Source organism: Eschrichtius robustus, chromosome 15, assembly GCF_028021215.1.
Source record: "Eschrichtius robustus isolate mEscRob2 chromosome 15, mEscRob2.pri, whole genome shotgun sequence".
In the NCBI taxonomy this organism is placed as follows: Eukaryota; Metazoa; Chordata; class Mammalia; order Artiodactyla; family Eschrichtiidae; genus Eschrichtius; species Eschrichtius robustus.
The window spans coordinates 41146300-41161323 of record NC_090838.1 but is presented as its reverse complement, the minus strand read 5'-3'; the positions used below and the strand labels follow the sequence as shown (position 1 = coordinate 41161323).

Below are 15024 nucleotides of genomic sequence, written 5' to 3'. Positions count from 1 at the left end.
GGTTTGAGAAAAAAATAGTGACCAGGAAGGACATTTCTACAGTCAAATTAATATAAACTATTCCAGACATGCATCAAGGTTCTATTTGCTCTCTTCCTTGGGTCAGGGTGTAATAAACTCAATCAAGAAAGATAAGGGAGTAACTTAGCTTGCTTCCCCTAAAATCAACGCTAGCACACAGGAATTTTGCTATTTGTCTGGAAATGACTGAAGGGTGGGGGGGGGAAAGCATCCCTGGGTGGGTCACGTGACCCTACCAGCTCCCAAGGCAGATCTCTTCTCACAAGGGCTCAGTGGGAAGCCTCGGAAACCTGTGTAGGTTTTTCTCTGCAGATGCAGGAAGAAAGCAGGTGGATGGATAAATAAACATGGCCTTGCTCCTGGTGGCCTTGCTCACATTCCTGAGCTTGGGCTCAGGATGTCATCATCGGATCTGTCACTGCTCTAACAGGGTTTTCCTCTGCCAGGAGAGCAAGGTGACAGAGATTCCCTCCGACATCCCCAGGAATGCGGTTGAACTGTGAGTATCAGAGACAGCGGGAACGACAGCGTGGCCGGTATTTGTGTGTTGCGTGCTATTATTATTTTCACATTGGACTGATAACTGTTGAGCTAAAATATTTCTGCCCTGACCAAAGGCTTAAATCAAACAAACTCCCCCGGCCCAACACTCCTGCCCTGCGGTTCTCTAAGGATCGTAGTGAGACTTTGTCTCAGAATTGTCGGCGAAGGGCAGCACGGAGACCCAAATCCAAAAGCAAAAGGAAGAGTTTTTCGTTGTTTTCAACACTTTTGCTCTTGGATGCCATAGACTCTTTGGTGAAACCAGAAAAATAAAACTAAGAAAAATCAGAAAGCTAGAAGAGTTAGGATTGGAGGGAGAAAGATGCCTTCGATTTAAGTGGAAAGCGCAGTGTGTTTCCTGAGGACACTGAATTCAAGAAGGCAAGAGTCACTGCTGCTTTGGAGGCACCAGCAAGTAATCCCTGAACTGAGACTCTGCTTCCTGGGGAAAAAGGAATTGTACGGGAGGAAAGGGGTGTGAAAAAAGGAAGAAAGAAAAGAAAAAAGGAGGCAGAGAGGGATGGAGAGAGACAGGATAATCTTTCATACCCCTGGGAAAATGTGATTCCCAACTTTAGATTTTTACTGAACTGTTTTAATAGGAAGTAGACAGACTCTAAGAATTGGACAAGATCTTAGACATCATTTCACTCTATCTCTTTATTTTGCAATTGAGGAATCTGGGGTCTGGAGAGTAAAGAGAATTGCCCAAACTCTCACAATGAGTTGAGGCAGAGCCAAAACTAGAAAGCAGGCCTTTTGACTCACAGCCCACTGTTCTTCCCGTAAAGTCTCATGTCTACTGCATTAGAGCAAGAGGAAGGCAGGACTGTTTAATTGTCCAATTACTATTGATATTTCCCCCGAGAACTGGCAAGTGGTGGCTGAGAGATTGTAGATATCCTCAGTGGTTTTATCCCAAGGATTTTAAACAGAAGCTGCTATTCTGGAACCCTGTTTTAATCTTGGTTCCCCAAAGCTATGCATGACTCTTATGTTACTGCCGAAGGTGGTCATCTTTTTATTTACCAATTACCATATCTACACTCAAACACGATGGTGTTGCACTTCAGATTTTCATTCAGGGACAAATGGCCGCAAGACTGACTTGGTTCTGTTTGCTCCTTTTTCCCTTGGCATCACAAGCCCTCCATTCCTACCCAAAGGCAGCTGCAGCGGCAGGGAAAATAAGTGACCAACTCCGTGTTTTGGCTGAACCGCCTCAGATGGACAGCTACTCCTGATTATAAGGAAGAACGCACCTATGCACAGTCTGCTTTGTTAGATGATCATAAACACAGGAGAAAGTGGGTGTACCTGAGCTCCTATAAGAAGTCACTCGTTCCTAAGCGACTTTGAACAATTACTTAACCTCTTTTGAGCCTCAGGTTCCTAACTTCTAGAGGGTTTAATACGACCTGCTTAGTCAGATGGTCGTGAACGCTAAATGATACAGCCCCCCTACACACACACACAATTTCTACCTCTCCTGGCCCTTCTCTTTTTTCAGTGTTTCCCCATGGGCCAAGCAGTGCCAACCAGTAGCTAAAGCAGACAGCCTCTAACAAGACTTAATTTTAGGGTGATACTCCTCTATCCAAAACTCCCTTCTGTGCTAGGCTGTCTGCTTTCTGGTATCTCTTTACTAGAAGAGAGAATTTTTTTCATTCTGCATAGAATAACAGGGAGTAGCCAGATGTGAGCCGCAGTCTGTGGAATGCCCACTTCTGATTTAGACTATAGCTGAGAGTGGCTAAATATTTCTGGCTTCAGTAGGGTTTAGGCAGCCTGAGACAACATAGCACTGTGAATAAAGTACTCAACTAGGTGAGCAGGGTCAGGAATGGAGGGAATTCTCAGGTCATATTCACAGGTGGGCCTTTAATTGATTATGACAAGTCAGAGATGGAAGAGTGTGGACTCCAGATCGCAAGAGACCTGGGTTCTAACCCAGACTATGACACTGCTTTTTGTTCTATCATGTGGGCTCTTGGCTGTATCATGGAAATTGCAATGTGTACCTTTTTCAGAGTTGCTGTGAGGATTAAATGGTGTATTAAAACATCCAGCACAATGCCTCGCAAGTGGCAGGGGAGGGGGGGATTATTGTTGCTATCGTCATCTGTAAAATACTAGAGAAAAAAACACCACAGAGGGCATTCAGGATGATCAAATGAATCAATAGGAATGAGAATGCTTTGAAAAATTGATGTAAAGCTCTTCATAACTCTGAGATAGTTTATAGCAACCCACTGATTCAAGAATAATCTCCTCCTCCTCCCAGTGGCTGGAGCACTCCCTCTCCGTGCACTTACTTTCTGAGTAAGAAAATGTGTTCCTTTAGGCTTTCAATATTTTCCAAGAACTCAAGCAGCAGGTTTCATCCTGACCATGGGCAAAGGATTTTTGATTTCAGACTTAACTTAGAAACTCAGCTTTACCTGGAGGCAGTCAATGAATCTAGAAAGGACCCTTTCATCTTGCTTAATTCTTCCTGGAGTTAGAATTTCTAAGAAGAATGTGAACACCCATTCAAAACTTGAAATTTTAAGTCTAAGTGACTGTGTGGATACAGATATCTTTTTCTCCAGCAGGGTCAGATGACCACAATACTAGAAGAAAAGACTCCACTGATGGCCGTTCTTGGCAAAGGGAGGTCTGTACTGAGATTATATTATAGGCTGCCTGTGTTGACCCCTCTCCTCACAGCAAGTTCCTGTATCTCATTGCCATCTCAATTGACCAGCACTTACTTCTAATTATCTAATTATATTTTTCCCTTTTATTTTCTTCCTTTGCTATATATTCCTTGTTTTGTTGTTTTGGTTTAGATCACTAGCCATATCCCATAACCACAGATTATTGTTTAGCTAGGAACTAGTTTATTCTTTCCTTAGTAGGTCCTTCGTTCGGAGGGATGTATCAGTATTACGAGCCAAAAGGAAAGCCTTTTGCTATGCCAATAAGGTTCTGTGATCTCCAAGAGGAAAACAGATTTTTTGATGCTTGCAAACAATTTCAACTGTGGAATTTTTTCTTTAAGAGTGTCTTCCAGGATTAATATTCTGAGAACAGTTTGAGAAAGGCTGGTTCGAAGTTGGTCTATCCAACCCCAGCCACCAGTACAGATCCCCTGTAAAGTCTGCACTGCAGCCCAGATCCCCTGACTCCCAATTCAGTGCTCAATAACAGCTAAAGATGGACCTTTGGCTGATTTTCATTGCTTTATGGCTGAAAAGCAACTATTTAAGACCACCATGTGTCCTCATGAAGGAGATGATTCTGAACTATAGACTAAAGCCACAACAGAACTAGGTGTTACTCTTTCAGAGGTGTAGAAAGGGATGGATTACAAAACTACTAAAGCCACAGTTGACTTCTTCATTTGTTGAATATTGATAATTCAATTCACCTCATCATGTAGGTTTCATGTTTCCAATTGCCCACATCTAATCAGTTTTACAAACTCCCTTCATACTGCTACAATAAGTAATTCTTTTTTTTCATTGCCATCATCTTTGTTTGGGATCTGAACATCTAAAGCCTGGATTAAATAATTATGTCCTAATCTACCTCCTTGCTACCAATCTCTCTCTTCTCCAAACCAGCCTGAACACCGTCATTCTAGGTTTCTCCATAAAACACCACGGCCACCATGTTATGATTCCCCAGTTCAAAATCATTCCGTGGCTCATCTTTCTGACTTTACCTCTCACCTTTCACCGACAGGAGCCATCTACTCCGCCAGGCTGATAAAGACTTGCTCTCAAGTTCACACTTGCTTATGTAATCTTCAATTTCTTCTTTGTCTCTTGAAATCCAACCTACTTATCATAAGCTTACTCAAAGGTTGCTTCCCTGACCATTACATTTTCATTTAATCTGAATCCCGGTGCAGTTCATTTTATAATTTTGCTTTGCCCTTAATTTTTCATATGTATCTTATTTCCGCAACTGAAGTGAAAATTTCCTTTGTACTCCTTATTGTGCCCGGCTCAATGCAATGTAGGTTCTGGGGCCTCAATTACATGTAGAACAAATGGTACAATAAATAAGGGGGAATTGCATCTATTTATTTGCTCCGCTCCTCAGTATCGAAGAAAAGATTCTTATAAAAGATGATTATTGCTCTCCCTGCAGTGAACTACTATAGGATTTGATAGTTTCCTTGTTTTCTTCGCTTTTTTTTGTGTTTGTTTTAAAAAAATGCCTGTATATCATTCTGGAATCCATTAATTTATTCAGAAAGAGAGATACATAAACTAGAAACAAAGTCTACTAAGTTAAAAGCTGAATATTCTATATTTTAGGCATGCCACTCAGTTCTCTTGACTTAATAATACCTGCCTCTCTATTTCTAAAAAGAATACTAAAAGGATGAGTGAAATTACCTAAACAAAATCACTTTAAACCAGACAAAAAATGTTCAAAGAAATATAATTTTTGCCAATTAAGGTCAAATTCCAAACCCTGAATGTTAGCTTTCTTGTGTTTCCCAGATGTGCTTTGATTATTGTAGTCTGCCTGGATATTAAAACCAAACACCCCACTGTGCAGATTGCTCTGGGTGCCCATATCTGCAGACTCTTACTGTCTTGTTTAGATATTTCTTTGAAAGAAACAAACAGCACAGTTTTCATGCTAATGCGTACATAATCTTTCCTCTCAAAACAAAACCCTGCACCTACTTTAGTGAGAAATGGTATGTCTATGTCCAACATTTGGAATTTAATTGGACTGGGGTAAGGAAGGTTTATATTTCCTGCAGAGGAATCAGAAAAAGGAACAGCTATAGAATGCAGTAACTTGAAAGGGGAAAAGTAAAAATTATATTGCAGGGGAAATAAATTCTTTAAAGTAGAAGATGAACTCTACTCTGAGAATTGGCTAAGAGATATAATTTACAGAGTCATTTCAGCTATTGAAAAGTAAGGGTTTGATAGTGTAGAACTGCACTACTTGGTGATGATAAAATCCCCTTGTTTACCTAAAGGTCAGTGCTGTCCTTCCTCACCCAAGTCTTCTGCCAAAGAAGCCTAAGCTTCAGAAGCAGGAAATCTTGGCAGCAAATGGAAAATTCATTTAACGTTTGATTATCCTTCTCCAAAACCACTAATTGGGTTATCCAGTCACTGTAGTTGATTGGACTATTTTTTTTAAGCTGTTAGATTTAAACTCTCCAATTTAGCTTTATTTAGACTAGATTCTAGCTTATATATCCCATAAGGTCACCTAGGAAAGAGAGTAATTATTTTTAATTGCTTAGGATCTGATGATTATCATGAGACTTGGATGTTTCTTCTTAATCTGACCTCTCCCTGAAGTATCTCTGAGCATGGTTTAGGTCTCTGACCTGAACATGTCATTACCTTGTTCTTTCATATGGAATATGGCAACTGATCTGAAAGTCTTCAAGGGATGTTCAAAAACGTTTTTTGAGTAAAGCAACCAAACTCTTGCCATAGACCTGAGGTCAATTATATTTTTAGTCTCAGGAGTGGCTAGTGTCTACTCTCTTTCATACCCTCTCCCAGAGTTGGCTCTCTTTTCAGCAAGAGCCAACACACAGCCATCACAGAATCCTGTTATCACAAATCTGGAAAACATACAGCATGAGCCAACTTTTGTATATCCTTAATGCTAAGATTGATGAAAACCTCTAAGAAATAGGAACCCTAAAAGTTCAGCTGTTTCAATGAAAGAGAGATCAATTGAGGATATGGGACAGAAAATTCATCAGTAGACTGGTGAAAGGTAGAAGTAAAACAGTGCTGAAGTTTCTTTCAATTTTAAAATGCTTCGATTTTACAAACATCTTCAGGCATCAAACTTCCCAAAACCAATAGGCATTTTCTAGGCCTCCAGAGTCCAACATGTATGTAATTCCTAAATTTCTGTATGTCAGTTGTGGGATTTTGAAGGGGGGTGGTGGTTCTTAGGCTTAATAGACAGTTCTGTTAAGTTCTGTTATTTATAAATGCAACATGGAAAACCTCCCCACAGACACCTCTCTATGGTTACTTTCAGTTTGGGGTTTTAAACAAAGGCTTTGTGAGGGATCCCAGCTGCAAAAATGACTTTGTAACTAGATAAACAAAGGCTGATTGGAGGTCATGGAACATTTCATACAGAACCTCCTGGAATAGAAGGGCATTGAAAAAAATAAAAGAAGAGCCAGAGCCTTGAGCATTAGATTTCAGGAGTGGCCCCAGGATAAAATATCTTGTCCCTTCTAAGAAAGTCTACTAAGTTTTGGTTCGGAAGATAGGATCACATCCCTAGAAGACAGGGTGCCTGTACTTGTGCTTCACTCATCAGCTCAGGGTAACAGCTTCTGAATCAGCCTCTGTGCCTTCAGCCTTCTCCCCTCCCAACCCTCTGCTCTGGTTTAATTCCTCTGTGGGCTCCAATGCCCAGATTCAGGACAAAAGTCCAAAGCCATAAGTTTGACATCAAGTTCCTCCATATTTTGTCCTCAAATTAACTCTCCTGTCTTCTCTCTCATCTTCTAGCCTTTCTACGCTTTGCTCTATGGACTATTTCCTAATCCCCAGCTCCCAAACATACCTTATATTCCCCTACCTAAATACTATTATTTTCTCCAACCTGAAATGAATCCTACTCTAATATAGTCAGCTTTTGAGACCAGGTAAAGATGCTCATTTTTCATGAAGTTTTCTTTCGACATCAAATATTTATTGATTATATTTGTGCAAGGCACTATACTGGACACTTGGGAGAAAAGAATCAATAGGGGAGGCATGGGGCCTGTTCTCATGGAGTTGCTAAATGAGAAGAGTATCAAACAAGAAACGACAATAATGCTTTTCCTCACTTTTACCCACAACAATAAAAATCCCCCTCAGAACCCAGAATGGTCACTGTCAAAACCACTCATTTGACAATTAATTGCAAGTTGCCTTGTACAATCTGAAATCATAGATTGTGAGAGCTGCAAGAAACAGATGCCTAATGAAGGGCAATGAGGAGACGTCTGCCTCCCTGATGCCGGAAAAAAATGGATGCGAAGATGGGTGTCTGCCTGTCCCATCTACAATAGATTTGCTCTTTTGACCACTTAGGGTTGATTTCAGGAGCTGTGCAGGGCCACTTCCAGACACCTTATTTTTTTAAAAGGTCAGAAACTCCTATCTTTATTTTACAAGGAAAACACAGCCCTCAAATAAAATAGAACGACAAACGAACACCAGCAAATTTATGGTAAGGCTTAACTGGCAGATGTCCAAATATTTAAGTTTGACTAGAAATTTTCAAATTGGGCAAATACAAGGGTCTGGGTCCTTTGAGTTGGGATAGAGGAGAAGGGTACAGAAGGTGGAAAACAGCACCAAAAGTGGAAGCTTAGGCTGCACTGTTTTCTTTGCTACCCTCATAATTTCCCAAAGCTGCTTGTGCCCGTGAATACTATTAAGTGGATATTGGGGAGACAGTGGGTAAAAGGAGTTTACGTGTCAATGGATAGTGTATGACGGCTTCCCGTCAGAGCAGCTGAACGTCATCTAATCTGGTAATCACACAGAGTTAGTCTTAACAAAGCCCAGATGTCTCTTCTGAAAATGATATACCTTAAAAATGTCTACCTTGGCATAAGCAGGCCACTAATAAGAAATTCTTGAGTGTTCTTGAATTTATAAGCAATTTCTCTTTCTTCTAAATTTCAAACTATTTTTGCATGGCTATGTTTAGACTAGAAAAAGAAATTGAATGCAAAAAAAAAATGATCACTCTCCATCATCAGATCACAGCCTGAGCAAGTATCAACAGTCAGCCCCAAACCCTTGCCACTGCCATATGCCCACCACGGCCAATTTCTGCTCAGGGCAGGAAGGAATTTAATTGGTGTTTCTTTATGGTGTTTCTTTCTTCATTTAATTGGTGTTTCTTTTATGGGTAAGCAGTGTAGACTTTCCGTAAGTAAATATATTGGGGGGGAGGGGGCGGGTGCAGCAGAAAATACAACAAGAAACACTCTCTTAATTTAGAAAACAAACTGGAAAGGCAATGAAAGCAAATATGAGATTTATGGTGAACAGCAAAGTGGTCATCTGGAATCCTGCACACAGTAGCAAAATTGTTTATCAGGCCCCTGATTGTGAAAATCGGCTGAGCTCCTTCAATAAGAACATACAGTCTTAGAATGGCATCTGATTCCCCCAAACAAATATTACAGACAAGAGGAAAGAGAACAAACAGTTATGATAACCAGATAGGGAAATTACAAAGTAGCTCTGGAAGCAGAGCTATAGGTTAAGAAGAAACAAAACAAGAGCCACAGAAGTATAAATAAAAGGAGGGGCTGGGCCACTGAGTCAGGGAATCACTGTGTCAATATCTAGGTCTTGCCTCTTGGGCTGGACAAAGTCGCTGGAGAAGATTCTTCCAAGCTCCTCCTACCTGGAGCGTGAAGCCCTACTGCCAGCATTCTGGTGACTGGGGAAAAGGGCTGGGGGTCTCAGCATCCGGCAGCCATAAGTGGTCTCTGCGATCTCCAGTTCAGAAACTCTCTATTCTACTCTCTTTAAAGAGTAAATCTTTGGTGTTTTTCTCAGGTGGGGAGGAGCACGGGCCTGACTATACCAAGTGGGTAGTGTGGCTGTTTCTTAAACAAACTTTCCACCAACCCTCTTTATTTTGGCCACCTCAACCTTATTCACCGTCCCCAGTTCCGCTTCTGGGGACACCAGTGCCTCCAATTCCTGAGTGTTTTAGGGATTGTGCAGTGTAAATCACATTGGTTTAGGATTCCATTCTCTAGCGTCTGCCAAGTCAGCGATCCTCAAACTTTAATGTGCAAGCACATCAGAGGAATATACTGGGAAAATGCAGATTCCGACTCAGTAAGTCTCGGGAGGGGTCTGAGATTCTACATTTCTAACCAGCTCCAGGATACCCTGGCTGTACTACTACAAGAACCACATTCATCCATGTTCTTTATAACCCTAAAATTCTATTGCTCTTGTTCCTCTGTCTTTATGGCTTTAAAAGAAAGAAAAAAAATTCCCCTTACTGTCTTCTCAGTGGGGTTTTAAGAGGAAACCAACGGTTATTTAGTTATTTGTTTACTCTGCCTTCTCTTCCCAGGAATCCCCATTCATTATTCAACCCACTCAATCTGACTCTCTGCCCATCGTTCCACTAAAAGTTATCTTGTCACAGGTACCAATAAACTTCTCTTAAATATTTTAAGTATGTTTTACACTGTGTATGTTTATATTACTTTTCAAATAAAAGTTTGAATATAAGAGGAAGGCGCACCATTCAGATATCAGATTCAAGGGCACTTCCCCACCTACATGTTACCTGTTTCTCAGGAACATGCCTCACAGGAGACCATCCTCCTGCATGAAACACTTTTCTCTCTTGACCTCCAGCTTCTGTGACACCATACTAGTTTTCCTCTTACATCTCACACCAGACCTTCGTCTTCTCTGCTACCCAGTCTCTAAATGTTGGAGTTCCCCAGACTTCCTCTGGACCCTCTTTTCTCATGAATCTGTACTCTCGCTACAGTGATCTCATCAGTCCCGTGGCTTTAAATGCCACCTACATTCAAAATCCATGTGTCATGTCTGACCTCTTCATTGATCCCCAGACAAGTAATACCCATCTGAAACCTTGACATTGTCACTGGATCTCTTGCTGGCATCTCAAAACCAGCAAGCAGAAAATAGTACACTTAATCACCCTCCCCTCAATTCCTCAGAATATCCTCTCCCAGGCTTCATCATCTGAATTAATGCACATATCACCAACTCCTCACCATCAAATCCAATCCAAGTGCTGGGGACTAGACCCCTACAATACACCTCAAATATCGCCACTTCTCACCTTCCTTATCACCACCCCAGCTCAAACCACCACCTCTCTCACCCACTACAAGTGTCTCCAATGCTTCTATCCCCTAGTTCCACTTAAATCCATTCCCCACACAGCATCTAGAGAGACTCTGACAAAGAAGATGGCATGCAATTACTTAGAATTCACTTAGAATAAAATTTATTCAATCCACGTTCATGACTACCTATTATAACAGCACTAGTCTAGGTGTCAGAGATCCAGCACTGGGCAAAACAAACAAAATCTCTTACTTTGGGGCGCTTACATGCTTTGTTATGGCTACAAGGTACTCTGTGATCTGACCTCTGCCTGCCTTTCCATAGGCATAGTGCATATCATGCATCACTTGCCCATTGCCACTATGCTCCAGCCACCCTGGACCCTTTTCTGATCTCCAAACACACAAGGTTCTCACTACCTTCAATCTTTCACTTGCTTTTCTTTCTGTCTAGAATGTTCTTCTCTCTCCTCTTCCGTCTCCACCCAAATTCCAACCACTTAGAGTGGTCCTTGACCAGTCCACTATAGTAGCATCCCTACCTTGCACTAGCTTATGACCACTTTCTTCCATAAACTCGCTGCAATTTGAATGTTTTTATTTGTTTATCTATTCCCCCTCACCACCGCTAGAAACCAGAACTAAAGCTTCATGATGGCAAGGATTCGCACATGCAGAATAGCTCCTGGTACAGAGTAGATGCTCAATACCTACATGAATTGAATGAATAAATGAAAGGCCCCTTCAACAAATAAGAACTAGAAGGAGAGACTGAATGTAACAAACACCTATTAATCCTACTATATCATCATGCTGTATGCCTCTTATAGTATCTCACCCAACAGTCTTGCACTGTAGCTATTACTGTTCCCATTTTAGGAAATAAGAAAAATGAAATCAATCCATTCTGAATGTCAGGATTGAAATTGAGATTCCTGATATACCTGATTAGAAAATGTCCAATCTTTGTACTAACCAAGAAAAAAGAGAAAGAAGACCTCCCTGTCCTCTGAACTCAATCCCTAAAGAAAAACCATCTAAACTCATCATCTGAGCTTAAATATGCACGGTGCTGGAGTTATCTATAATACCAATTTTACATATTATCTTGCCTCTCAAATACAGTAAAGCTCTCTGAGGGCTAGCACTGCACCCCTCTCCTGCTGTCAGCAGCATTGGGTACTCAGTAACTACTCAATAAGGAGGACAGAGAAAATGAATGAGCAGGATCACAAATAAATAGGAGGACTGAAAAGTAGATGTCACTGGCCATTTTCAGTGATAAGTTGCAAAATAACCAGAAGCTGTGTAATAATGCTGAGGAGCTGTTTGAATGATATGCAAGCCTATAGAGGAGGTAGTTGGCAGAACTGGTTCCAGCTTTGCTGCCTTTTACACATTTCCAGTGAAGATGGCTCCCCATTCATAATTAACCCTCAGCAGGTTAAGTAGCTGATCTTCAGCAGGTGGAGAGGCCTAGCAGAAGTGACTGCCATGTGAACATGGAGTGCTGATGGGGGTTTGGAGGTCTCTGCAGACAGTACTCCCTAAATGGTCCACCTACAATTAGATGAATCGTGATGATGTTTGAAAAGTTCCACAGAATTCCAAAAGAAAAAAATCCTTATTGGTCTACTGCGAACTCATAGACTCTTGCAAGATTTCTTTCTAGATCTGGGGAAATCTACCTCTGTTTTCTCATTTTGGATAGGATTTGAAGTCTGGAGCAAGGCTGCTCCAACCAACCCATAGCTCTTTATGTGACATGATTTGAGAGGCACCAAGTTAGCTCAGTTGCCCTCAAATATCTCCCCTGCTACTTGCCACAAAGCCACCATTAATTAATTAATCCTTGGAGCCTTAAAGATTTCCCTAATTTCTAAGACTCTGCAGTTGAAATACAAAATCCTCTTGGAGGAGAAATATTTTAAGCTTTTAAAATGGCCCTTTAGCATTTTTCAAAGTGCATTCTTCACAACCTGAGTTTCATAAGACACTCTAGAAAAAGTAAATGTTTAAAAGGTCTAACATAATCAAATAGGTTTGGAAAATGCTGTATGCTATATCCCCATCTTAGAGATTAACAATGGACCTAACATGTAAAAGGGTTTCAGAGGTGTCCCAATCTTATATCACTTATAACTGTTGCACAAAACTCACTAGGAAACTCTGATTTAATGAGATGTAATTAACCAAGAATATGCTTTGGTGAACAGGTCTCCATAGATACCCATGGAAATGGAAGGGTTGAGAAAGGTAGTATATACAACCCAAAATATATGACAGACACATATTTTAAAATTCTATGTAGGCCAGGTCTTCCCCTGTGCAAACCTGCCCTGTTCTTCAAATCAGAGAATTTTTTTTTTTTTTTTTTTTTGCCATGCGGCACATGGGATCCCAGTTCCCCAGCCAGGGATCGAACCCATGCCCCCTGCAGTGGAAGAAAGGAATCCTAACCACTGGACCATCAGGGAAGTCCCAAATCAGACAGTTTTTTGCTAGATGAACTTAAGAGAGTATACACTTCCTCCTTCCCCTTACTTGTTTTAGGAATGACAAATGAAGCCCAGTAAAATGATTTGTCTAAGGGCCTATGGGTAATTAAAGGTATTCTCTATCTACTGTTTCCAAAGCCACAAACTTTAAATCCTCTATTTCCAAGGTACTGTGCCAGGCTTAGTGGTAAAACATTCCTCTCTACTCCCGCAAAGAACAGACAACCCCCCAGCACATCCACTTCTTATCCCCTCACACCCAAGGAGGTATGAGCATTAGAATTCTACCATTATTTTCTTTTTACCTTTGCTTGCTTTTCAAAAACAGCTTTCTTGAGACATAACACATAGCATACAATTTACTTATTTAAAGTTTATATTTCAATGGTATTTTGTATATTCACAGATATGTTCAACCATCATCATAATCAATTTTAAAACATTTTTATCACCTAACCCTTTAGCTATCACTCCTCTGCCTACCCATGTTCCACCCAGCCCTAGGAAACCACTAATCTACTTTGTCTTTACAGATTTCTCTATTCTGGACTTTCATATGAATGGAATTATACGAGATCTTTGTGACTAGCTTCTTTCACTTAGCATACTTCCAAGGTTTATTCAAGTTGTAACAGGTATCTATACTCCATTCTTTTTATGGTCAAAAATATTCCTTTGTTTAGATAAAACACATTTTGTTTATCCATTCATCTGCTGATAGACATTGGATTATTCACCTTTTGGCTATTAACAATGTTTGCTTTAAACATTTATATATAAGTTTTTGTGTGGACATCTGTTTTTATTTCTTTTAGTATAAACCTAGGAATGGAATAGGTGAGATATGATAACTCTATTTTTAATCCTTTGGAAAACTATTTTCCAAAGTGGTTGAACCATTTTACAGGCCCATAAACAGGGAGTGAAGTTGCTCATTTCTCCACATCCTCATCAACACTTGTTGTTATCTGACTTTTTGATTCTAGCCATCCTAGTGAGTATCAAGTGGTATCTCACCGTGGTTTTGACTTGCATTTCCCTGATGAGTAATGATGTCAAGCTTTTCATATACTTATTGGTCATCCGTATCTCTTCTCTATTGAGTATCTATTCAGATGCATTATCCAATTTTTAATTGGGTTGTCTTTTTTAAAAATTGAAGTATAGTTAATGTACAATATTATATGTTACAGGTATGCAATACAGTGATTCACAATTTTTAAAGATTGTACTCCATTTATAGTTATTATAAAATATTGGCTATATTCCTGTGTTGTACAATATATTCTTGTAACTTATTTTATACATAATACACTAGTTTGTACTTCTTAAGTCTCCTACCCCAATATTGCCCTTCTCCCCTTCCCTCTCTCCACTTGTAACATATAGTCTGCTCTCTATATCTGTGAGTCTGTTTCTTTTTTGTTATATTCACTAGTTTGTTTTATTTTTTAGATTCCACATATAAGTGGTATCATACAGTATTTGTCTTTCTCTGTCTGACTTATTTTACTAAGCATAATACTCTGTAGGTCCATACATGTTGCTGCAAATGCCAAATTACATTCTATTTTATGGTTGAGTAGTATTCCATTGTATATGTATACCATATCTTCTTTATCCTTTCATCTGTTGATGGATACTTAGCTTGCTTCCATTTCTTGGCAATTGTAAATAATGCTGCTATGAACATTGGGGTGCATGTATCTTTTCAAATTAGAGTTTTTGTTTTCTGCAGATATATATCCAGGAATGGAATTGCTGAGTCCTATGGTAGTTCTATTTTTAGTTTTCTGAGAAACCTCCATCCTGTTTTCTACAGCAGCCCCACCAATATACATTCCCACCAGTAATGTATAAGGGTTCCCTTTTCTCCACATCCTTGCCAACATTTGTTATTTGGGTTCTTTTGGATGATAGCCATTCTGACAGGTGTGAGGTGATATCTCATTCTGGTTTTGATTTGCATTTCCCTGATGATTAGCAATGTTGAGCATTTTTTCATGTGCCTGTTGCCCATCTGCTTGTCCTCTTTGGAAAAATGTCTATTCACTACTTCTGCCCAATTTTTAATCAGATGGGTTTTTGGGGCTTTTTTTGAAGTTG

The 15024-nt window shown here is 40.1% G+C and overlaps 1 protein-coding gene across 2 annotated transcripts in view; it reads left to right on the top strand.

Annotated features, from left to right (window-relative positions):
- The first annotated feature begins 368 nt into the window (after positions 1 to 368).
- FSHR (follicle stimulating hormone receptor) overlaps positions 369 to 15024 on the top strand; it is a 164682-nt gene continuing 150026 nt past the window's right edge. For both annotated transcript variants that reach the window (XM_068564189.1, XM_068564188.1), the window contains exon 1: positions 369 to 520. In XM_068564189.1, the coding sequence (XP_068420290.1) occupies positions 369 to 520 (152 nt within the window). The remainder of the gene's footprint in view (positions 521 to 15024) is intronic.